This window comes from Calypte anna, chromosome 3, assembly GCF_003957555.1.
Source record: "Calypte anna isolate BGI_N300 chromosome 3, bCalAnn1_v1.p, whole genome shotgun sequence".
NCBI classification, from domain to species: Eukaryota; Metazoa; Chordata; class Aves; order Apodiformes; family Trochilidae; genus Calypte; species Calypte anna.
The window spans coordinates 54194813-54221105 of record NC_044246.1 but is presented as its reverse complement, the minus strand read 5'-3'; the positions used below and the strand labels follow the sequence as shown (position 1 = coordinate 54221105).

Genomic DNA, 26293 nt, shown 5'->3' with positions numbered 1-26293 from the left:
TATGCTGGCTAACGCTATATTGCTGGCTGCTTCAGATCTAGCTTTTTATCAAACTGGCTTTCATGGACTTGATTTAATATTGATTCTCTGGGAAAACCGCATGGAATCTGGGTTCACTTTCATCTAACTGAAGAAGGCAATGCCTGTATTTAAAGTACTGTTATGACTTGTGATGTTAACAACCACAGCTCACTGCTGAGGTATTTATTTATCTGTGAAATGATGCTCCTAGGAAGTCATGGAGAAGGATGGTGCCCACAGGAGCAGGAGGTGAGAGGAAAAAGAGGGAGGAGCTGCTGGATTTCTGATCTTTATTATAGAGCATGACAGGAAATGGGAGGGAATTGATCCTTCTCTTTGTGTTCTGCCCCTCTCCAAGTCTGAAAAGCTCTCCTTTAGTTCCTACTGTTCAACTGGTGACACTGTTGTAGATGGTGATCTTGTTTGTTAAGCAATATTTGGCCCTGATAAATCCATGTTGGCTTTTCCCAGTCACATGCTTCAGTTGACTTGTGACAGTCACCAGGAGGAGTCACTCCAGGACTTCCCCAGGGACTGAAGTGAGGCTAATGGGTCTGTAATTAACCAGGTCCTCCTTGGAACCCTTCTTTTACATGGGGGTGACATTAGCCTTCTACCAGTCTTTGAGGGATGTCTCCTGCTCTCCTGCACTTGTCAGATTATGTAGAGCAGCCCTGAAATGACATCAGCCCATCCATAGGTGGGTGGTGTCAGGGCCCATCGATTATATGGGTCAAGGTCCTGAAATAGTTGACACACCAACTCTTGCTTCACTGATGGTGGTCTGTGGGTCTGTGTCTCAATCACCCTGGATTTCTGTTCCCATGGGCTGGGGCCCAACAACACTGTTTAATACAGAAATGAAGCTGTTAAGGATTTCTGCCTTTTCAGTGTTGGTGATGAGTTCACCTCTTTTGCTTAATAGTGGGCCAATATTCTCCTTCTGTTTCTGCTTGTTGTTAACATATCTGAAGAAGCCTTTCTTGAAGTTTTTGACAGATCTGGACAATTTCAGTTTAAGCTGAGCTGAGCTTTTACTTCCCTCACGTCATGTCTGTATACTCTGGTAAGGCCCTTGAAATTTTCAACAGGTAATGTTCCACTTTTCCACCTCTGGTACATTTCCCTTTTGGTTCTGAACTCATGGTTCAGCCGAGGGGGTCTCTTGCTTTGCCTACCTCCCTTGCTTTTAAAGGGGATGGGTTGGTTCTGCATGTCTAGGAGAGTGTGCTTGAAAAACTCCCAGCACTCCCTGGCTCATTTATCCTCCATAGAAGCTTCCCTGGTGCCAGGCTTCTGGGACAGCAGCATCTGAGGAGTAGCTGAAACAGCTCAGACCAGAATGAGGTGTTTCATCAGAGTAATTACAGCCCAAGCTACCTCTACACTAAATTTTTATTCTCAACTAAAAGCATAGCCCTAGATAGGCTCAAGATATTGTGGCTTTCCACTGCTTCAGCACGGTATTGTATCAACCAATACATACCTCTTAATAAAGAATAAAATTCTGATTAAATAAAAAAGAAACTTGCATTAAAATTTTGAATAATACATATTTCCTTTAAGGTTTTTATTAACTGGGATTTTGCTTGGTGACAGCAAAGAAATATCAGTTCAGAACTTACCCGTTCTGTACTGCATCTATTACAAAAGGTCAGACTGAAAGCAAACTGCTCAAAGAAAATTGAATTTGAAGGGCTGCATGATTGTGCCAGCAACAGTCCCTAGTGTGTGCAGTTCTGCTCCAAACACTCATAAATGTATCCAGATGACTGATTTCAGTATGTTTTTGTTCTCCAGCCACTTCTGATATATACTTCTCTACTTCTGCAAGCACATGGAAATATAATCCCATATTAATATGATCACAATATTAATTGAAGTAGAAGATGTTAAGAAACAGTCACTCCAGGAGAGCCCTGCTTCACCCCACAGGGCTTTGGGCTCAGGAATACCAAATAGTTTGTCTCTCAGAAGGCAAGTCAACACTTCTGCTGGGCACATTTGAATTGTAGTGCTCAAAGCCACCTGATATGACATGAAAGCAAATCATTCAGTCAGACTGGTTGTGAACCAGCTTGGATCAGTTTTCTGCACAGAGACTTCTCACTTGCCTCTCCTCTGCTTTCTGTGCTTCTGTACCTGGATGCCACTAGAGGAAGGCATAGCTGCTCTCAGGTCTTCCTGTAAGATTTGCCTGTAAGGCTGGTGTAGACCTTCAAGCTATACTTGAATTCTTTAAGACAGCTGACTGCTTCCAAATCAGAAGCGAGCACTAATTTTACACTTATTTGTAAATGCTTTCATTAGTCAAAATCTGTGTTCTCATTTGCACGGCAGCATGTGTTTCAGCCCCATCTGTTTTGAATAGACAGGAAGAAAAGAATCATTCACATTGTCTAGACTCTCACAGAAGACCATCCCCAAACTTGTTTCAGGTGCAGTGTATTGAAAAAAGGTTACTTACTCAGAAGGAATCAGCTCACCTCTTCATCAACAGCATACAGACACTGCTATGTTCCCTTTTGCACAGGTCTTGATCTCTGGCTATGTATTGCTGCCTTACTTCTGTCCCTTGTCTGGCCTTAGATTTCAGAGCTGGAGCCCTTCCTCTCTCATTGTTAATGCACATGCAGATATCTGCTGTGGGGCTAGGAAACACTGCCATATACCAAGATAACTGAGTACTTCCCCAGGGGCTGCTCAATCACAATGCAGATAAAGCAAGTGGAAGGGATTTTGCTGTACAATACCTGCCAAACCCATGTTCAGATGCCAGTAGAAGGCCTGAAGCATTTTATTTCTCCCCCCTGGAGTAAATCTGCTTGAAGGGGCTCAGCCTTGGTGAAAGGAGGCAGGCAACATCAGGACTTTGCTTTGTGATCTGTTACAGGAATTCATCCAGGCTCCATCACCAACAGGAGCTGGACAAAAAAACAACCTATAGAACTTTTCTATTTTTAGATATGCCTCACAGCACTCAGCAATCTGAGACAATTATAATGAACAGAGGCAGTGAGCAGCATGTTCTTTGCCCTGCTCTACAAGCCAGGCTAAGTGCACTTCAGCCTACTTCACTAGCTATCAGAAGTGCCAGTTTTACTTAGTACAGAAGATAGGCACTGAGACACCAAATCCTGTACAAAAACAGGTTTGTTAAGCTACTGTCTGAAACAGGAAAAAATCTGGACCTAAGTGTTGACTGTAAAAGCTTAAAAATTAATTAAACACCTGGTATATAGTGAAAGTTGTTCTGACTTCTCTGGTCATACTTCTTAAGCCTTAAGTCCCCAGCTATCAGCAGCAGCTGTTGTTCATCACCTACTTACCTACATGGATAAGTACCTATGTGGATCATGTATCTACGTGCATACAGAGATACAGTGAAACACTACAGCAGTGGTAAAGAGTATAAAATTCCACTCTATGCCAGCTGTAAAGCCTGCCATCAATTCCTTTCCCCTTTTTCAAAATAACTTTTTTTTGCAAACCACAGCCCATCCCACTGCCTGTAGTGCATAGTTTAATACTGATGAAGTGTTTGTGGTCTAGTAAAGGCATTTGTATCTCTTGCATTTAGGAGCAACTCTCTTATGAGCCTGAGATGTACTTGCAAGTGAATCCAGGCTCATTTCTGACATGCTCTGGTACTGGCTAATGGGCAGTTACTTGGTACAGCACTAGAGTGAGCTGTGCAAAAGTCAGATACAGAAATAGTTAAAACATTTCTGTTTGCAAGTAACTACATACAAAATAATTTCAATAGTAACAAGCAGTAAGAAAAGACTCCCTGCTTTTTTTTTCTCATTATTTTAGCGAGCCAGATGAGTACCAGCCATTCAGACAGTAAGCTTCCTCTATGAAGGCCAAAATGTGCTGCTGTTGGGCTGGCTGTGCTGTTTCTTGGAAATAAGGCTCTTTGAAGTACAAGCTATGGCCTTCATAAGAACCCAGAATCTGGTGCCACTCTGATGCTCAAAAGACACTTTGTTTTGTTCCAGAGTAATTTCTTGATGCTTCCATTTCTGGACTGAAGTTGCCCCAAAGTCTTTGCTCAAAGAAGGCAGTGTCCTAAAAACCATACCTCCTTAAGTTGCTCCAAAACCTGCATTCATCCCACATACCAAAGCCAGTAATAGCTGACCTAAGCCCTGCTTTTTAATTAGCCAATTACAGCTCAAGAAGACATAAGAGGTTCAGAACCACAGAGATGCCACTGAAAATAAACAGAACTTACACTCTGTCCCCCAGCTGAAGTGCTTTGGAAAGTTTCTGGTATGGAAAAACACAAGAAAGGTCATAATCTCATATAGCTCCAGCTAAACTAACTCCCACTACAACCAAATTTTACTTGATTTTTAAATTACACGCCATGAAGTCCTGAAAAATCCAAGTGACTACATGCAGCCATTGGACATCTTGCACAAATAAACAAGACAAGAAAAAGGTGTTACTCAGATTATGAATGAAAAAAATATGAACAGAAATCACATTTTCATGTGAAAAAGGAATTTGATCCGTCACTTAGTGAAAAATAGAATGTATTAAATATAGCCTCATAGTTCAGTCTAGATCTCTAAGGTGCACTCTTCATCACCACTGAGTCAGCTAGAATTGCTTGGGAGCAGGGTGTGATCGATTTAAGACAGTCAATCAAATGAACATTCTGTTTTACAGCTGGTGGAATACATCATGTGCATTAAATGAAAATACATTTTTATCTGAAAGACGAATGGAAAGATCCTTCTGAACACTGTGAGAAGAGAGAAAAGGAATAAATCCATATCGATTTCATGGTAGCTTATTTTAAATCACTGAGAAACAATGCTGCTTGTTTTACTTCCTGTAATAACACTTTAAGGAACATAACTCACACTAAGACCATCTTGCATAGGATTAGTTTTCTGTCATGGAAGAAATATTCTGAGCAGTACCAGACAGCCATGATAGTGTTATGCAAATACTGCTAGAATTAGGCCCATTATGATTGTCAATTGTCTTCCTGAGAGCAGTATTTATGAACAGATCCATGCTGAGTAACAGCTCTATCCACTTGCTGTATGTAGTCCAATCATATGTTTGCAAGGGGCCTGGTTTCCCTCTTGCAAAGCCTCCTGTCACTGAGATTGAGTAAGGGGCTCTGGCTGTGGCCACAACCCATCTGTCTGCCCCTTATAGCAGCTGCAGCCTGCTTAGAGCCCTGGGAGAGCCAGGCCTTGGAGGCAGGTGAAGATAGAAACTGCACCCTCAGCTATTAATTCCTCCCAGCCTCTGCCTTGCTCCCCACTGGTATCCACACCCACATCCAATGCCAAACTAGCTTTTCCCTGCCCTGCTGATACTGCCTTCCTGGTAAATACCCCATCCTTCTTTCTTTACACGATCTGCCTACTGTTGCTTCATTCCTCATTGTTCACTGGTAAATGTATCCCACCTTGAAGTGTTCAGATTATGTACATCCCTGCAGCAGGGAAAAGCCCAGCCCAGCTGATGTTTTTCCCATTGTTTGTTTGTTTGACATCCCTTGCTCTGTGCAATTTCACGAGATTGGGTTGCAGCTCTGCTGAGCCTAAGTAGCCCCACTCCTGGCCTGTGGCCATCACTGCCTTGTAGGGTCTCACCTCTGCTCAGAGTGCAACTACTACTAACATTGCAGCTTCCCCAGATGGAGGAATTCTAAGAAGAGCTTTATTTTCCAGCAGTTCTTAAGCTCTTTTGCAACCAGGCCTCCATTGCTGGGGTGGTTCTGTATGTACGTTTGTACCTCTTTGAGTTCTAGAAATTCTTGTACAGCCTCAAGGAAACTAAGGTCTACCCCTGCATTTTTGTCTCAGTAGAATGTTTTTTTTTTCATCACCCCTAGTCCCTTGTGGCTGATGAATCTTTTTTCACTTATCAGAAGGAATTTTTAATGTTACAGAGAAACCTCAGACCACGAGGGATTAAGTAGTGCCTCACATGAGCAGAACTCACTGCAGAACACAGTAATCACAGTTCTCCTAACTTCACCAATATGCCTTTCCCCTTTTGAAGCTAAATAACAAAAATAATTGCTTAAATTATTCTGCTTAAAGTTGCATAATTTCTTTGTAAATTTTTGCCCTGCCTAGCAGATTTCCAATTTCTGGTTCTCAAAATTTAATTAATTTCTTCCTATTTACAGACATCAAATATAAAAGAATAAGAAAAGGCTACTCCATTCCTGTCATAAAAAAAAATTCAATGCCTACAACAAAATTATAGTGCTAAGCAATTCTTTACATCATTTCCATTTGCATTTTTTCTCTGTGGAAATTGCTGCTGGTTTTATTTCTCCATGTCTATAGATGTAGGAAAAAAATACCGATAATTTGTCTTAGGAAAAAATACTTCAGAATTCAAAATAAGTTTTGATATGGAACATCTTCACTTGACAAAAGCAACTTAGTGCTTCACATTATAGGAGAGTGATAAAGTGGTAAGGCTTATCAAACTTAAAAGCCAAGACTAAAGCACCAGTAGATGCATGAAAGATTTTCATACAGAAGGTGAGCTGTATACAAAAACAACTTCTTACATTCCCTCTGGCCTCATTCTTCCTCCTGTACTGCAGCCTTTTTTAATAAACGTCTGAGAAGCACATAGATACCTTTGAAAACCAGTTGTTAACATCCATCACAAACATTTACCCGTTTGCATCACTGCATAAAAATTGGAGGTTCACAAACACACAGCAGTAATGATATGAGATAGTAACAAATACTGACTCCTATTTAGGAGTACCTTATTAAATACCATTGATTACATTTCAAGAATTCTATTTTAAACATCACTTCTGCAAATATTGTCTTTGTTAATCATTAACCAGCACTTAATCAACCACTAAGTATAGGAACAGATGTGAAAATTGCCCACTCTTCTTATTGGTTTTTTACAGTCTCGCTCATTCCCACATGAGTATCATGGACAGATCTAGTAGAGCATTTGAGGATATCAGACCTTGCACCCACTGTCTCATGACTTCTCAGGAGAAGTTATATTATTCCAAGATCTAAACATAATCATCTTTTCACACTCTGAAAGATAAAAGTGTTTGAAGGTCCTGAAACGATTCTATCGTATCTCTATTGTATCGTATGTACCACATATCCATCACATCTTTGGGAAATTATAAGATGGGGTGAAGCTCTGGACTGCTGAGAACCACAAATTTTGTATCACTAGACATTTCCAGGCCAGAACTTAAGTGGAAAGAGATCTCCATCCAGAATTGAAGCTGGAAATACATTTAGCTCATTATTTAAATTCTTACTTGACACCACATAATATTGCAACTAGCCATAAAAGTTGGTCTCAAGATGGGACCTTCCATCCTTTAAAAAATGAGAAGATCAGATACACTTTACACCAGAACTCACTGAGAAAGGCAGGAAATAAGCTGGCAGAGAAGGGAACAAATCCAGGAATCCAGTCACCCAGTAATGTGGGTGGAAGAGATGTTTAAAGTAATGGAGGCAGATTTAGCAGGGAGAAGTAGCTCTGTATACACCACCACATTAATGGCGGCACAATCATTGTATCACCAATATCATTAGAAGCTAATTAGGGCACATAAAATAGAAAGACAGATGATCTTGATGCACATTCTCTCCAAGCAACAAATGCTTAGACTGCTGACTACGAACAAGTGAAGATAACCCAATGCAATATACATTGTGAGCAATGTGTTGGGAGTACAAAAAACTGGGGAAGTGGCACTTAATACAGCCTAAGATGTAAAACACTCAGCAACAGACAGGAGTTAACCCAAGACCTAAAAAATTAGAGGTAAGGATATTCCATTATAAAGACCTACTTTTTTTGTATCTCTGCTTTTGGTCATTTTCTTTCTGCTTTGGTCTGTTAGACAGCTGTCCTCAGGAAGAAAGAACAACTTCTGGATCTCTGAAATACCCCAAACAAGCATTTGCAGCTGTTACAAACAGGTGACGAGCAGAATCATTCGAGAAGTTTTCATATTAGACAGAGAAGGAATTTGCAAGGCCAGTTTAAGGAGGTAAAACACCTGTCCTCTTTGAAAGTTATGACCCTGGCCATCAATTGGAATTAAAAATGTGTCTTACTTTGTACTGTTGCAGTTTAGAGACATTAAAGTGTATCTTTGTACTCAAAGGACTTTCTATTCCATTAGTGAGAAAAGAGACTCTTCCTCTGCCTCTTACCTCACTTCTGCTTAGAGCCAATGCTAAAAAATGAACTATAGCTTTCAGTTGTGCTGCTAAGATCTGTGGGTAAGCAGAGCAGGATTTCTGTAAAGATACAGGAATAAATCTAGTGCTACATGGAAGCATTTTAAAACTTAGCCAGGACAAAGGTCTACTTTTAGCTGAGGATGTGGGAAAATCCCAATGGAAAGCAAGGCATGAATGTGTGCATCTAATGCAAATGAGAAATTGTAATCACTTGCGTGTGATTGAAAATGTGTTGTAATTGGGCTGGAGGCCAACCACATGGGGCATACACATAGAATAAGCTCTAACTGGCACACAGCTATGTACATCTAAGCAAGCCAAGGTTTTTTTGGAGTCTCATCATACCATAAAGCATATTCTTCACTACAGAAGAAAACCACCTATAATGAAGTCTTTGCAGAAGTGCACTAAAACATACAAATATCAAATGGGCTCTTTTCTTCAACTTTTCAGAGACGGTCCCCTCAGTTGTGTCAGAGAATTCCACCACAGACCACAATGAAAGGCTTACTCATGTTTGGGTGGTAGATTTGTCCAAGATTCATGTTTCACTGGAGTGCTGTTTGTGATGGCTGCTGCAATGCAAATAAGGATATTGCAAAGAGCAAGGTGGGGGTAGGAGCTGTTCCAATTGAGTAATGCAAGGCCAAGAACAGGCACTAGATCTCAGCACATATGACTTCTAGGAGCTACAGTAACTCCAGCTGGGCCATTCCCTTAGGCTTCCAGCCAAGAGGTTTATAAAAAGAACAGTAAAGAATGTGCAATGGCTTTAAGTATTCATTTCAAATACAGCACAGCTAATATCCACATTTGTTGAAGCTTCCATCCCCCAGCTTTTCTCTAAGGCTGAGCAAGGAATGCAAGGAGTTTCTCCTGCTCATGTAACTTTATCCTCTCAGAGATATCCACCAGCATGAAGGAATGAATTAGAGCCAGTGCAGTTTCCTAATTACTTTCAGCTCACAAAGAGAGACCCAAAAGATACTACAGGAAGGAAGTACAACACTGCAATACAGATAAACCAGCCTTTAATTTGTGTGCTGCATGGAGATCTTGTGATAATTTACTAATAGGTGATCCCAGCCTTTACACAAACTAGTGCATGTCCCAAGATCTTAGATATTTCTATGAGTTTAACTGCAACAGAGCACAGCAGCAAATAAGAATGGTTTCTACATGGTGAGATATGCAGGTGGTTTCCCCATCAGACACATGAACTGGTTCCTCAAATACTAGCAATGACTGTGAAGCAGGAAGTAACTTAAGATGACCTAGAAGGTTTTCCATTCTCTATCTGAAGCACTCTAGCATGACTGGGGGGAGGTTTATTGAAGTTCACAGTAGAGCTGGTCCTGAATCTGTGCCAGCCACAAGGACATTCATTACCAGTTCAGCAGCCTTCCAAGCACAAAAAGGAAATCCAATCACCACAAATTTATCCTTAATACGACACAAAGAACCTTGGAATGAATATTAGAAGTCACTTGCTTGAAAAATTAAGTTATACCATGGAGCATAAGAATCCCACAGTGCCAAAACTGTAAACAGGTCAAGTGTGGTAGCTGAATCATTTGATTCCTCTGTAAGTATACACACAATTATTCACTGCTTCTTCAGACACCTGTGTGAGATGGGATGCTGCAGCTACAAAAGGGTTAGAACAATCACAGACTAATTATTTTATTATCTAATTAATACAACAGGTTCTGTCTCCTCCTTTTGCCCCCACATCTGTATGAGAGATTCAGAGACACACAAAAAACATGAAGTCTGTTGGTTTTCATTTTTCTTTGTTTCAATCCCAGTCCTAAGTGACAGCTGGTATCCCCATCTCTAGTAACACCATGATCACCATAAAACCCACACAATGTTCAGTGTCCACAAACCCTCAAGTAATACCACCACTGCTGAAATCAAAACACACACATATACCGCTTCCCCCCTCCCCCAGCCCCGAACACACACAGCCTCATGACTGAACCAAAAGAATAAAGAAGCGTAACACAAATCCATGCTCCTACTAGACACAGCTTCTCACTTGCCTTTCAAGAACCAGGAACCATGTGTACCTTCAACTAATAAGACAGGCACATCAGGGTTATCATCATGGTCCTTTTGCAGCAGGGCAGATTTCTTGCTCAACATGAGTCCAGCAGTGCTGGTCTGCAAGGCTGGAGGCAGTCCTGCAAGGCACTGAACATCTGCATACAATAATTTATGGCAAAAATCCTACTCAAATTTCAAAATGTTGCTGCTTCACAGATATGCTAGGAAAGGTCAAGTTCAGGAACTAACAATTTAAAAATGAGCATGCAAACAGAGGATTTGGGATGGCCCAAAACCTTCTCCTACCTAAAGGTCACCAAGATACTTCCCCCAGAGAAATTTAGAAGTATTCAAATCTCTCATGGGACATATACTGTTATTTTCTGTCTTATGACAGTGCTCTTATGAAATGTTAATGACATTGATCATTCTGTGAAGCATCCAGCACAGCTAGCAAAAAACCTGTTACAATACAGAAAAAAAGGGAAAAATTTTTAAAAAGAGGGAAATCAATCAATCAATCAAGGCAGCCTGAATTTCCCTGAAGTCAGTGTTTTTATTGCTTCATGATTATTAGTTACACTTTGACACAATGGATTTTGGAATAAATTGGCACCTATTACATTATTAAAAAACTTAGTATCTTACAGCTCCTATAATTGGCACTATATAGAAAACCCTGAGATCTATCATTTTGACCCAAGATTAAGATTAAATGTTTACATATTTTATTGTTGACAGGTGAACTTTCATTGTGGAAGTCCCTAAAGAATAGTGAACAGAAACTAACCACCTAAATGCCTCAAAAAAATTAAAAAATAAACACAGTATCAAATAAATCACTCCCTTCTTTACACCAGTATTTTTGCTTTGGTACCTTTAGTACTCAAGTGCATAGTAACTCCCTCATCTCTTTTAAATTAAAAAAAAAAAAAAAAAAGTAACAGCCATGGTCAAGTCTACACTATGTCTACTTTGGGTGACAGAGAAGAGACTTCCACACACCCTCATGCACTTCCTCAACCCTCATGCAAAACAGCATTTTAACCAAAAGTGACACTGCCTTAGGATTTAACACATCCCAAGATATTTATAAATACGAAAGTTTTGTGGGTTTTTTTTGTTTTGTTTTTTTTTTAGTTGTTCTGTTTTTTTTAAAAAGGAAGCATTATTTTGAGTAAATAGGTGACAGCTGTAACAGATGCATTTCCCTTGGTGACCAGTTACCTTTATACAATGTATGTTATCTTCATAATTCAAGTGATGAGATGGCATAAATGAAGTCCCTGAGGATCAGCATCTCTGCGTTCAACATGTTTGTTCCACAATATGTGTGGAGAGTCTGGAAAATTATCAGTGCCAAGGCATCTCTCTTTTTAATCTCTAAGCACAGCTGCAGACCACACTATTAATTATTTCTGTACCTCTTGTGTAGACAGGGATATGTAAATAAAACAACAGCTAGCAGGTTGTGGTGGGGAATTTGTTCTCCTAAACCTGGACCAAGTGCTCCACCTTGCGTTCGTCCTTGGCATTCAAAGCAAACCTCTTTATGACTGCTCAGCAATTGCAGGTCGAGCAGAATAGTTGATGGCATCTTCTGCCTGTGAAGCAGTGTTGTCCATGGAGCCATAAGACTGCTGCTCCTTGCAAGCAAATACCGTCCTTTCTGTAGAAGGAGGATGCAAAACGTGGGGGACGTACATCTGAAATCACAAGCATTAAGGATTTTACTCATCTCTCAAAGTATTGGGATAATTCACCCAGGGTTGTTTTTCCCTTTGCCACTCTTCATCCATTTCCCATTCTTCCCTCTATCACCTAAGGCCTTCCACTCCCTAATAGAGGCTTCCTAGTGCAACACTCACCTGTACTTTGTACAACTGTGGCACAAAGAGCTCTATTTCTACCTCAGTCCTATATCTTTCTTTTTAATATGGCAGGTAAGACCTAATGCGTGTCACAACTTTTGAAGTCCCAAAGCAGTGGCAACTGGCAGCTGTCCAGATGTGCAGATCTGTCTGGTATAAGGCTCGGAACACAGGGTACAGAGCCGTTGAATGTAACATGTCTCAACTGCTCCCAAAATGTCAGCCAAGATACCTCTGGAACATCATCTGTGAACAGTCAAGGAGCCCATTTGCAGAACTCTCTAATTCCACATATACAAGAAGTCCCACAGTCCATTCAGACTAGTATGTCCTATACCAAGTTCTTTGGTAAGCATGGTGAGAAATTAAGTTTTTCTACGAAACATAAGATTATATTAGTAACTCTTAACTTCTTACAGAAGATGTTGGGATGGTTGGTACATCTGTGTCATTTCCTTTTTCACCTTGTGCATCTTCTATCTGTAACCAGTCACAGGTGGGGAAAGGAAGAAAGACAACATCAGATTGGTAAGTCAAAAAAAACAAACACTGTTACTTTCTCCTACAATCTTCTTGCACACTTCTTTCATACCGCTCTTCCCTCTCAAATGCAGTTCCTGCCAACACAGACAGACTGTTCACTATGCCAAACAGCCTACCTCTGCTACCAGCCCTCTTTAGCCATTTTACCATAATAAAGCTTCATGGACAGACACGGCCAGCAAGGCGGGACAAACAACCCATTAGAAAGAGCTGATGCTACATCAAGCACATTGGTTAAGTGCTGAAAGGTGTTAGGTATCCGTCACTTACCTTATAATTCAGTGGACTCAGGTACTTGAAACAGCCAAAACAGGTATAAGCCAAGCAAATAACAATTGTGATGTTGACAACCAGGAAGGTAAACATGGTTGTAGGTGCTTTAAAGCCTAGAAAAATATCCAGAAAATACCATATAAAAATACATAACAAGCTTCCTGTTGTGGTGGTGGTCTTGTTTGTTAGTTTTTGGTTTGTTCCCCTTAGAGGACTGGTCATGCCACTTCCAGCCATAAACAAGAGAACCTCAGTAAGCACAAAGCTTGTTGAGTGGTAAAAACTGCTGAGCAAGATGTTTTCTCAGCTTCCCTAAGTGCCAAGAAAGGCACTGTGATACTTGAATGACAAACAAGACTTTGAGCAATTCTTCTCATCCTCCTTCAGTCATCTGTTCTGGGCCCACTTCTAAAATACCTTCATTAATGATCTGTAAAATTTAATAGCTGCAGTACAATTTTTAAATATGATGATGCCACCAATCTAGATGACTTGCAAATGACCCAAAGGAAAAATAAAAATAATCAAAACAACCTTGAAAGATCAGATAACCCCACCCTCTTTCAAGGAACATTAAAAAAAAACAAACCCAAACAAACAAACAAAAATTGTAGAGATGAAACCGCATGTAGAAAATGGTGAATAACTACAATTTGGAGAGAAAAATGAAACGTAGATATGAGGAACTACAAGTCTGTAGACTGCAGAACACAATTGATTATTACAAAGCAGTCAAAAGTGTGATGCTATCACAAAACAGGAAAAAAAAAAAGGCAAGTCTGATACCTATACAAAATAAGTTGGTTTTACTCATACTACTCAGCTTTGAACTTGAGCAGCCTTGTCTGTGTAGGACACTCCAATAAAATACAGGCAGAACTGCGAACAATCCAAAGAAAAAGAACAAGAGAAGAAAGACAGTAAACATGAACTAGGCTTAAAAGTAAGCTCTTCCTCAAAGATGGAGAGATGGAGATAAATAAACAGGAAAGGACATGACAGCACCCTCTGGTATAGAAATGTTGTAATGATTACAGTAACTTATTCTTCAGGTCCACTGGAGAAATACTCTGAAGAAATACTCAAGAAATTAAACTCATTTTATAGCAAAGATGACTTGAAGAAGATATTAGGGGGGAAAACAAAATTAAAAGAAACCACATCCCTAAATGTTTTCAAGCTTCTTTAGTCATAACAGGCAATATCAAACCTCAGATAGTCTTGTAGTAAACCCAGCATATGCAGCTGCACAGAACACAAGTTCTTCTTTTCAGTAGGTTCTATAATCCCTGTACAGATCTGTCCATAAGGGGAAAGAAAAACCGCACACACACCCCACAGAGAAAAACCCACGACAAAGTATAACACACACAAAACAAATCAAACCTCCCACAAAGATATCACTGTTCAAAAAAGGAGGTGAAAAAGACTCCCTGTGGGTATTCTGGAATGTCCTTTAGAAGAGGTTGGTTTTATAAGCATAGGCTACATCAGTATTTACCAGATGGCGTGGCATGTCTAAAAGCCAGGGTATGGTGTGAACCACAAGGCAAACATTGTCATTGTGCTCTGCAACCAGGCCAAAATATCCATGCCAGGCAAACTATATAAATCTATATAAAAACTATATAAAAGTACCTAGGCAATCAAGCTTTACACACCATAAACTGATTTATTTTACAAATAAGGAATCAGAGCACTGCTCCTGCTCCATCTTTCTCTTTGGCATAAGAAGCAGCAATGAAATAAATGGCAATGAGATAAAAATCTCAAGTTCTTAGCTCTCAGATCACTTGCCTAGATTGCCCTGGCCACTGACAAATCACTGAACAACATCCTGTAAAAGGGAGCCTCTATACCAACCAAGCCAAAGACGGTGATCTGGCCTGTATTTTCCATTACTGTGTTCCATGACAAATGATGTCTTTACCATAGATGCAGAACCAGAAAACATTATTTTAAAGATTTCATTTTAACCACACCAGGAATTCCCTCATAGCAGTTAAAAGACATGCATCAGTAACTGCAGGTTTGGAGTCAATTTGCCTGAAGTATGCTATAGAAACTCTATTGTGATTTTAGAGGATATAGATTTGTTTGGTTTTCTGGTTGCAAAGACAGGTCTCAAAACAAGGGAAAAAATTTGCTCTCAACATAAGTAATGCAGGGACATCTGCTCAAATCCAAAGACAGCCTGAAGCCATGTTTCTGAGCACCACTTACACCCAGAGGCAGCTCTCTCTAATGTCAGGTGACCATCTGCCAACAGTATCTTTTATACAACTGGTGTCCTAGAAAAATTAGTAAGATACCAAGGGTCTCCTTCCCAAGAAGGGAAGCTCAACTCCTACCAGGATCACTGGCATCCTTGTTCCCTGTAAAGTGCTTCCTCCTATAGCATGGATAAGCCATAAGCTTTAGCCTACCTTTTCTGATGTCAAAGATGTTAGTACATCACAGCCAATACTACCAATGCCAAGTGTTTGCAAAATCTCTGATTTAAAAATAAATTACACACAAAACATAAATTTCTAAATTTCAGTATGGGGAAGATAGTCATCATCTCACTGCAGTATTTTATTTTGTAAAGTAAAAGTTTTTTTGAAGTAAAGTTTGGCAAGATGATTAAAAACACAGGTCTTCATAGCATTAGCCAACATTTTAAGTTTTTTTCTAAATGACAGTTGTACAATGGAGGCAGTAGACAATTCACCTAGAAAAATTAAGCTTCTTCACAGTCTACACAAATGCAGGCAGTAACTAGAGGTATAGCTGGAGACCATCTTCCTATAGGAAGAGCTATTCTGAATAGATTTTTTTTAATTTAATGACTTTTACCATCTGTCACTCTGCAGCCCAACTAGCCAATTCAAACTCTACATATTTAGGGAACACATGATCTCCCATAAAATGAAGAAATATAAAGCTCCACGCTAACAGTTTTAAATTAACATTATCAGCCGTAAGACCTTATGCAAAGTTGTGTAAGCTGCTAACATGTAATTCAGCGCCACAGGTAATCATCATGGCTTCCCATTTATGGAAGCTAAGAGAAAACCCCCCACAAAGCCTATGAAAGTGTATGTGTAATCTAGGTATATTGTAAAGAGAGATAAGGAGCAGCTTCTAGGTGGAAAAATGTAATACTTACCTAGCCGCAAAAATGAGTAAAAATAGAGCCAGAAAAGGCAAAGAATTGGAGCTGCAAGGGCCTGATTCACAGCTGCAATGTGCATCTTTTTCTCCAGCTTGGCAGGGAGATAGGCATAGTAAAGGTTATAGCGGTCAACCATGTGCTTCAGGAGTATGTATATTAAACCTGGAAGGAAAGAAGGGAAAGCCAAGGAGAGGTTGTTAAAGACTTGGCAAATCCCCTCCCATCTCCTCACACATCCCAATGGCTCTAGTCATGCTCCCAGAGAGAACCCAGAGATCCTTCCTAGTGCTGGCACGAGGCCAAGCTGGAAGGGAAAGCTTGGTAACTCCTCCACTGCCATACTGCTAATGAAGAAAAGTCTAGTGGTGGCTTACCACCTCCCTCTAAGCCTTCAGCAGATTCATGACTGACTCTCAAGTCAGCTACTGCTTCTCTCAAAAAAAGCCAGTGACAGCTGTGCATTGCAACAGCTCTGGTATGCAGTAGAACATTTAAATATTTACAACTGCACATAAAATGAAATATCAAGTACATTGTTACAAAAAAGAATTGGCCACATTCTCTGAAATAATAAGGTTATAGATTAAAATCAGCTCTGAATAATATCTAATTTAGCTAGTTATGTTGCATCTAGCTTTTTAAATTTTGGATTAGAAGAGGAAAATACTAACTATATAAAATTATTAGGTATTAACTTCTTATGCTCTGATAAACAGATTTCCAGAGTAAAAATATCTGTATCTACTCAAATGATTCTTTATACATAATTCTCATAACAGTCCAAAATCTCTATGGATTAAAAATGCAATAAAGTAAAACACAGATCGTGTCACAGTTACTGAAGATGGGCAACTGTCCATGAGTTTTAGACAGATTGCTGTCTTGCACACCCATCCAGAAGAAGAAAGCCAGATACACAGATAACTTAAGGCAGAAATACTAAGTTTTGTTCACAAGACAGAGACAAACCAACTGAATATGAGGAACATCCTTGGAAAAGGAGATCTGTGACAAACCTGGAGACCTCAGGGTGAGGACTGCAGCTCCATCTGTACCACATGGCAGCTGTGCTGCACCCACATGCTCTGAACAGAGTTAAGTGGTTTTCTGAGCCAGAAAAATCTACCAGAATATACAGCATTTCCTTTCCCATCTAAGGGCACCTGTTGTTTTCACCAAGACCATGTCCCAACAAAGCAGTCAGCACATCATTAGGTCACATCCCTGGGGTCAGGACCATGGAGCACACAGCTGCCTATTAATGGACATTAACTATACTTTCAACTTCAACTTGTACTTCAAGGCAGTACAAGAACTAAGTGATTCATCATCCTCTGCCTTGTTTTTCCACAAGAAGAGAAAGAAACTAGGACCCAAGTGCTACAGATTATCAGCATCTGAACTGGAATGCAGAACTGGGCCTTCCAAACCTCCCACATGTCCCCGTCTCACTCACACAGTGCCCACAACTCAGCAGAAAACTTACCGAACGGGACAATGATGGGACATGTAATGCTATAAGCCATGATGACAGTGAACACACACAACATCCAGGCATACATTGCTCCAAATTCATATTCAAATGCTTGTTGCTAGGATAAAAATACCACAAACACAAAACTCATGTAATCTATCAGTGTATCAAGAACTAAAAATAGATTCACTAAAGTAACAAATCACCTTTGCCTATTTTCTCCCTAAGAGAGATCATTTATTTCCCTAAATAGCATAAATAACATAATTAGAGAGATGAATTATGATGTGTTTTAAGCATCTGTACTTACAGAAAATATGCTGTTTCTTTCATAGTCTTAAAGTAATTTCTTAGGGAAGGTGTTTTCATCTACAGGAAGCAACTACTTAAAACCACAAGGCAGAAAATAATTGTGCTAAACTCAGAACCCTCAACTTACTGCAGCTTCCACTGAATTTGTACTATTCTTTGTGTTGGCTTTCCCAGTAGGGAAAGCTCAAGATATCAAAGGTGTGGTCAGTATTCCCACTTTTTCCTTCTGGGACAAGGAAATGAATGTAAATAATTTCAATTAAAGCACGGGTATTATGCAACCGTTAACAGAAGTGAATGTTTAGAAGAACCTTTTAAAAATGAAACACACCCAGCCTTGAGAAATAAAATAAAAAAAAAAAAAAAAAAAAGAAAGAAGAAAAAGAACAGGGGCAGCTATATATAGGCTGAAGTTCTCACTAAAACACCTGAATTTTCAAGCTGCAAGACAACACATCATCTAGATGCAAAAATCCATGGCTTAAAATGGATTTTGGAAAATCCTGAAGTTTAGATTGTAAGATAAAAACAGAATTATCTTATAAAACCAGAATCATAGATCTCTAACTTGGAGCTATGAAGAGAATAATGCCTGAAGTTCAGAACTTGGATTTTAATTTTTTACCATCTCTGACTTGAATAAACAGCTCCCCATTATCTTTGCAACAAATTAAGAGAATATGAACCTCTCATGGAAAAAGGGGAAAAAAAACCCTAAAAGGAGATGATAGTATAAAGGGTGGGGACCTCCCTCCTTTCCTGATATTGTAATGGGCTCATTAAGGATGGGCTCTAATACCTGTTTAATATTTTTCCTTTCTGCTGTGGACTTGGCCATTATCATGCGTATGGTGTAAAGGATGAGGCCAGGCAGGCGCAGCAGCTCCATCCCATTGCCAATGAACGCAGAAGCAATCACATAGTTCACAAAGAAAGCTCCCTGGTCAGGCAAGAAGACACATCTGCAAGGAAAGACATCAGACACTGACTGGAAAGCAAACAAGCAAATACAGCATATATATAGTGGATCCTATCACCTTTGGAAATTTCTTACCATCAGGATAAGCATTAGACACCGTAAGAAGATGCTAGAAGACTTCTGATCTTGCTGAAAAAGAGTAGTACTATGTGGCTATAAATGCCCTCACTGTACTATACTCAGTCTGATGGGTGGCTGATAGTAGGCAAGAGCATCATTTGATGTCTGCAACAGCAACCCGAGACAAGACAAGGCTGCAGCAGTATAATTGCCTCTTCTAACTTAGGAAGACTTCTAATCATAATCTTGTTACTGACTTTGGAACAGCATTTGGAGACCTAAATATGTCCTAATAATTGCATTTTATTCTTTCTCTCCAATCACAGTCACAAGAGCTTATAATCTGCAAATTAGCAATGCTGGTGTAGAAACATCCCAAGAGCCATTGGATTTCAGAAAGAAAGCTCCTGCAGCTATTTGGTCTCACTGTAATATTTGGGAAGAACCACTGTTCATGATATGCAACAATCCTCAGTCCATTTTGTGGTCCACTGTCACCTGCATGACATCATCTTGTCCTTTATTTTATTCTATAAAATTTGTAAGGTTTTGGAAAATAACAGTCTCTTTATTGAGAGCCATACACTAAGAACATATGGATTTCTCCACAGCAAAATCACTTGAATTCTTCTCAGCTTATTCAGAAGTTTGACATCATCCCACAGGGTACTATGCCCGAGCAAATTTTAACACTAACAAGGTTAGTCTACAGCATGAAGTTGTTGATACTTACTCCAGCCTGACTGCAGAATCAGAGGATTCTCTGTCAAACAGCCAACGGAAAAAAAAATCAAGGCTGAAAGAAAGATGGTTAATGTAATTAATTCTCCAAAAGTTTAGTACTGTATACAATTGCTTCTCTAAGTAGTTCAGATCAGCATAGAGAAAATTTAATGAAATAATATGAACACCTTCCAGTTCCTGAAGTTGGCTCACAAGAAAGCTTGGAGAGGTACTTTTTACAAGGGCATGTAGTGATAGGATGAGGGTAGATTTAGATTAGATATTAGGAAGGAATTCTTTATTGTGAGGGTGGTGAGGTGCTGGAACAGGTTTTGCACAAAGAAGCTGTGGCTGCCCCTTCCCTGGAAGTGTTAAAGGCCAGGCTGGATAGGGCTTGGAGCAACCTGGTCTAGTGGCAGGTGCCCCAGCCCATGCTATGGGATTGTAACTAGATGATTTTAAGATCCCTTCCAACCCAAACCACTCTGTAAACACTGCTTTATCTGCATCGCAGCTACTGATAGTCAGAAGTAGGAAAAAAGGAAGCAGAATGGAACATAACAGAAACATCTACTTCATACTGAAGTCCTAATTATCCATTTTAATTATGCATTTTCAGTAGTCAGTATGTAGATAGGACACACACATGACCCTGTTAACAAAGGAAACAGTCAAATAACAAAAAAGTGGAAGGAAGGCACAGAAATAACAACTATAACACAAGTACAACGCAGTTAGAAAAATGGGTTCTCGGCTATGATCATGAGTATGGGCAACTCTCAAGTAGTTACTGACCTTACAAGATCTTAAATTCCATTGCTAAAAGAAAAGACAGACTTTGGAAAGTTTAAGGGCTATGAGGTCCTCAAATGAAAGATAAACACTGAAATATTGTAGCATTGAAATCTAATGTGTAATGACAATATACACTGGAGGGAGTGAGGGTACACCAACTACACCTCAACTTGCAATTAAAAAACAGAAACATTATTTCATTAAAAGTATGATTCTTTACCTGGTGAGACCAAGGGAGGGCAGAATCAATACCATGAAGATCAAAAATATGTAGATTTTATGCATCATTATTCTGTTCTCTGCAGACCTACCAACATAAAAAGTCACTGGGTGACCTACAAACATAAAAAGTCACTTCATACAAAAGACTGACACATGAAGGATCTTGCCTACACAGTCAGCACCTGTCAGACTCCCAGCTTTGTTTACCATATCACATTGCTACAAGATACTCATAAAACAAACATCTTTGAGATATTCACTAATTAGAACCAAACAGGTTCTCAGTGCCTTCTTGGGCAAAGAAAACATTTCTGAGCATTAATCCAGACTCAAGATAGCATCACTACAGGTCTGCACTGCAAACCTGGGGATGTGCAACAAATCACACCTGGTCTTTTATCTTGCAATAACTTGTAAACAAACAGCTCTTCAAGTATTATGCCAAGAAGAATGAGGCAGTTTGTAAAAGGGCACCACTGCCAAGAAACCAGACACTTTGGCAAGCTACTTGACTGTCTTTGCCAAGTGTCAAGTCTTTGAGAACAACATGACACCTATTAGAGTAACAGGAACATCTATGTAGTGATACACCGCTGCCAGCAAAGTGCAGCAATTCCTATAAACAATTCAGACTGTCAGAGGTTGTATCTGATAGGTCATTAAAACCACAGAGGTTTTATTACAGGATCACATAGCCCTTGTACACTGTGGAACATATCAGTACAACTATACTGCAGCTTGGAATCAGATCTGTGATCTCTAGTGACTTGAGAAAACTGCTTTGAGAAGGGCTAAATGTGCCTAGTGCAACTACCAAAAAACAAAAAAAAAACCCAAAACAAACAAACAAAAAAACCCCAAAGTTGAAGAAAAGCATACAAATCTGATTAATAAAGAACAGATTCTGGACATGGTATCTTAAAAGGTAGTGGTACAAAAAAATTTAAAAGTCCAAAGAATTACCTTAGAATCTAAGAACAAACAAAAAATGGCAACAGGTATTATGGGAAAAGATTGAGTGAAGCCATATCATGCTTTCATCTGACTGTGGGCAAACCGGGGATGAAATCTGGTATCAAGCAGTGCAGAGTTCTCCAAGTCAGCAGCACATCACTATGTTTTACAACTCCAGAGTGCACCGGTCATATCTGAAAACCTTGCATCAATGCATCTGCTGGGCCTTAGTCCCATATGTCTTCCCACATCACCACCACCAATATCCTACAGTAACTGAGTTGTGTCCCAATAGTTACAGCCAGACCATTTTTTAATGCAATACAAGGTGATGGATATCCTTTTTGTAAGTAACATGCCAGCAGCTGGAACACTTTCTGTTGAAATGAGATTCTTGGGTTGCATGATGCTCACAGCCTGGAAGGGATCCAAAGTCACAAATCTTCCCAGAGGGCAAGCTAGTTACAGCATTTACCACACCTCCATGCTCACGGGTGAACTGAGTCAGCATGTATGTGCCTTTTTTTTTTTTTTTTTTTCTGATTAAACACAAAGCATAGAGGGGAGATGGGGGGTTGAAGCATAAGCCAATCATGTGATCAGACTGCACTTGCTATGTTGATTACAAATAACTTAAACTCCAAAGTGTTGGTTATACCATCAGAAAATGCTGAGAGGATGATATTCCCTGCTACAAGAGGTCCGCAGATTTAAGAGCTCCACATGCACTCTCTCAATTTTTTTCAATAATTGACCTGGTAAAGCCAAAACAGAGAAAAAACTTGCTTACTTTGTCCAGTGGGACTCCAGCAAAGTTGAGTAATAGACAATTGTTGGTAGCAAAGCTGAAAAGGACCACAGTAAGAGTGTGGGGAAAAACTGACTGATGACGGGATTCTAGTGGGAGAAAATAAAGTAAGAATAAGCATTAAAAACACTGTACTGTAACTGTGGTAGCATAGAGGCTGCAATATTTTGCTTCTTGTAAATTATAGCAGGTTGGATTGTAGAAATTATATTCAGATACAGTCTTTAAATGAGTGAGTACTCAGCACTGGTGAGCAAGATAAAAATCAAAAGTAGAATTTGGAATTAAATTCCATGAGAGTGAAAGTAGTTCTTACATAGTTTATACTAGCATGCAGAAGTATTTACAATAAACTGTTTCCAAGAGACTTAGCTGCATTCACACTAGGACCAGATATATATGTCATCCTGTTCCTAATCCAATAAGCAAAATAAAACCATGGCATTTTACTTCAGAGCTTAAATCTGAATTCCTACCATTTCATCATACAAATCAAAATATAAGTTGGGTTTAAAATTACATTTTTGGCAAGGATTTTTTTTTCATTACAAAATTTACAATTCTGCAAATTTGAAACAAATTTTTACTTCAAACAAGTAAGACTCATAATAATATTAATTTCAGATTAAATTACTTCAGCAGATGATCAAGGAACAAAAGAGGACTAGACCTGATTCTGGATATATGCTTTTTAATTGTCAGTTACGTAATAAAACCCTGAGAATTTCAACTGAATTTAGCTTTATAGACATTGTTTCCTTGTCTTACCATACACTTACCAGTTTATCAACATTTTGGCCTGCAGTTTATCAACATTTTTATCTGGTACACAGCTATGTCCAAACATACGATAATACTCACATTAAGGTAGTGAATAGGTTTTGTGACATTGAACTTATCCATGGTTGAGATGATTATGGAAGGAGTAGTAAGAAAAAACAGCACAATAAAAAGTAGTAAGTTAATGCAAGCCCATCTAAACCACCATTTCAGTCCACGCACGGAAAGATTTTTCCTGAAAAAATAAAAAGGACATAAAAGCAAGTAGTAAGCATTTACTGTTAAAAATACATATACTATGTGTCAAGTGGCACTGCTTTTTCTAAATTGAGCTTTCATAGTCTTAAAGCTATATATAAAAGCACCACAAAAGTTCCAGTTGCTATTAGAGATGAAGAAAACTGCAACATTTCTTCATTTGCTGAAGAACATATTTAGTCCTTCATAACACAAACACAATGTCTAATAAAGGTGTGGGATAAAACATTTCCACAGGAGTACTAAATAAAGTTAACACAAGAAGAGTCAGAGATAGAAGATAAGAGTTTCTGCAAGGAGAACACCTACCCTAGCCAGAATCTACCAGGAAATTGATTTGAAAAAAATAATTTAAAAAAACCTGAATCCCGTCTTAAAATATTTAAACAGCAACCATATGTCTTAATTGGGTAAAGTTCTTAAATATTATATGAAATGATGACAAGAACTGGAATGATCTGAACCCTAGACAAAGCCAAGTATTTAGAACAGACAAAACTGGGATACAGAGGCTCAGTAATATCCTGAATAATGACAACTTTTTGTAAACCTAGGTAGCAAGTAAGTTGACAGTCCCTGTGCCTCCTCTTCAAATGAGAGAAAAAAACAAACAAACAAACAAAAAACCCCTAAACTGAACAACAAAACCCCACCATCTTTGCCCTCTCAGAGTTGTTAACTTTAATATCAAGTTGCTTTCCTTGTTGTTGAGGTTGCAAAACTCAACAAACCTCAACAACAGATATGAATTAGCTTCAATAAACAGAAACACTGGGGCACAGACATTAATAAGCTGCATTTTTTTTTTCTTTTTTCTTTTTTTTTTTTTCTTTTCACTAACAGAAAATGCAAGCACCAGTACTCTGGGGTGACAAAACTTTAGTCAGCCTCCAAGGCCTCTCCAAGGTCAGTGAAGAACACCAGTAATGAAAACAGAGATGTGCATCTTCCAGATGCTAAATAAAGCCTTTACCTGTCCCTATTCTAAGCCTACGTTATCATAAATCAATATAAGACAGGGATCTTACCAACAAATATTCTCAGGATAAGGAGCATATGTAACCTCCCAGTTTGATACACACAGCTCCCTGCTGTAGGATGATGGTTGGGGTTCTCCTTTACATTTAATACTCTGACATTTGCAGGCATTGAAATCCTTAAGGATACTGTAAGGAAGAAAAAGAAGAGGAGGACTTTTCCAAATTTTGACACCTGAAAGTGCTGCATGTTCAATGAAAAAGATTTTTTTGCTTTCAATAACAAGAGGATAATACTTAGACAACAATGTAGCATTATATTATCAATGTAATGACCATAACATAAACAGTTACTACCACAAGTCTTTGAGATATGACAAAGTTGGAATCAAAAGGCAGTCCTGGTTTGAATCATTTAGTGCAGCAGCACAGAACAACAGAAGTGATTCATATTAAAAAAATAAATCGAAGCCTGAGAGCATTGGAAAAAATAAAAATACAGCCAGTTCCCCAAACTCCTCATTAGGTAATTACAGCTGTTTCAAATCAAAGCAGACTAAAGGATTAGTCTGCACTCTCATTTCATTACATTAGTATCAAAACTAGCCCATTTTGCCTTCAGTATCAGGTCTCAGAAAAATGTTTACCATGCTGGTACTCTCAGAACTAAAAATATTACGCTCTTTCACCCACTTCTAAAATAATCGCAGTGGTTAATTTTATTTTTTGATTTGCAATCAATGTATTTAAATAAAATTTACATGTGCCCATAGTGAATGTTTTAAAAGATTTCTCAAAACACAGGAATAGATGTGTTAGGCATATAAACACAGACAGTACAATGATGTGTGCATTACCATGCAAAAGGAGTTCCATTCCATATAAGCTCTATTACACTAACATGGGAACAGTATATATTGTATTTGAATGGGTGAAGCAAAATTCCTGAACACACTTGTTTCTCAGTGTGTTCCAAAAATAAAAGAAAACAAAGACATACACATGAACAACAAACAAAAATAACACCCTAACCCCAGATCTTTACCTTACCAGAATTCAGATAGTGATGTTGAATTGCCAGGATCGTGCAGCAGTAGGAAGTTAATTCTACTTTGACAGTTTATTTTTAAAAATACAAACAGAGCAAACTTTAGCACCAGACATATTATTGAGAACCATCATTAACCAAGCTTCTACAACCACCCAACTCATGAACCTCACTCAGTCCTGGCTTCCTGTTTCTCCCATTCTACTTCAGAGCTCTGTGGAACAGAGCCTACGAAGGGTACCAAATAACTTCTAATTTGATACCAGCATCAGCTTCACCATGTAATCTGATCTAATTTTCCAGAGAACACATTTTATTGCATCAATTCTAAGCTAAACAAACTAAAATCTTTTCAAGTTCTTGGTAATTCAGCTCAGAGATGCCTGCAGTGCAACTCAGAGGACATGTCCAGTCAGAAACTTTGCCATGAAAACTGTGTAAGACAAAGCAGCAGCTAGAGAAGGAACTTATTTCTTCTTGCAAATTTATCTTAAAATGCTATTTCAAGCTCCAGATTCTCTCAAGATGGTGTGCAACATTACAAAATCAGTAGAGGGGCAGATTTCACCACATAATCATTACTCAGTTAAAGAGCTGCAAGCGTTGTCCATCATCTCAGATTCTTGCAATGAATTCTATACCCTGTACTTCCTTGAAAAAAGGGCTCCACTCGCTAACACAAGTTCAAAGGAATGCAGACAACTTAAATCGCAGAGGCCAAGAAGAATTTTAAAAAATGTGTTATTTTTGTAATATAA

General features: G+C 39.0%; 1 protein-coding gene across 5 annotated transcripts in view; it reads right to left on the bottom strand.

The window, feature by feature from the left end:
- Positions 1 to 10837: 10837 nt before the first annotated feature.
- TMEM63A (transmembrane protein 63A) overlaps positions 10838 to 26293 on the bottom strand; it is a 30760-nt gene continuing 15304 nt past the window's right edge. For 4 of the 5 annotated variants that reach the window (XM_008501133.2, XM_030448017.1, XM_030448016.1 and 1 more), the window contains 11 exons: positions 24539 to 24676; positions 23334 to 23487; positions 22455 to 22561; positions 20709 to 20795; positions 19704 to 19766; positions 18731 to 18893; positions 17632 to 17737; positions 16140 to 16307; positions 12986 to 13101; positions 12590 to 12652; positions 10838 to 12007 (listed from right to left, as the gene is read on the bottom strand). In XM_008501133.2, coding sequence (XP_008499355.1) covers positions 11852 to 12007; positions 12590 to 12652; positions 12986 to 13101; positions 16140 to 16307; positions 17632 to 17737; positions 18731 to 18893; positions 19704 to 19766; positions 20709 to 20795; positions 22455 to 22561; positions 23334 to 23487; positions 24539 to 24676 — 1321 coding nt within the window. In that variant the 3' untranslated portion in view covers positions 10838 to 11851. Of the gene's footprint in view, positions 12008 to 12582; positions 12653 to 12985; positions 13102 to 16139; positions 16308 to 17631; positions 17738 to 18730; positions 18894 to 19703; positions 19767 to 20708; positions 20796 to 22454; positions 22562 to 23333; positions 23488 to 24538; positions 24677 to 26293 lie in introns of all 5 variants that reach the window. The other variant, XM_030448018.1, reaches the window with a different exon arrangement.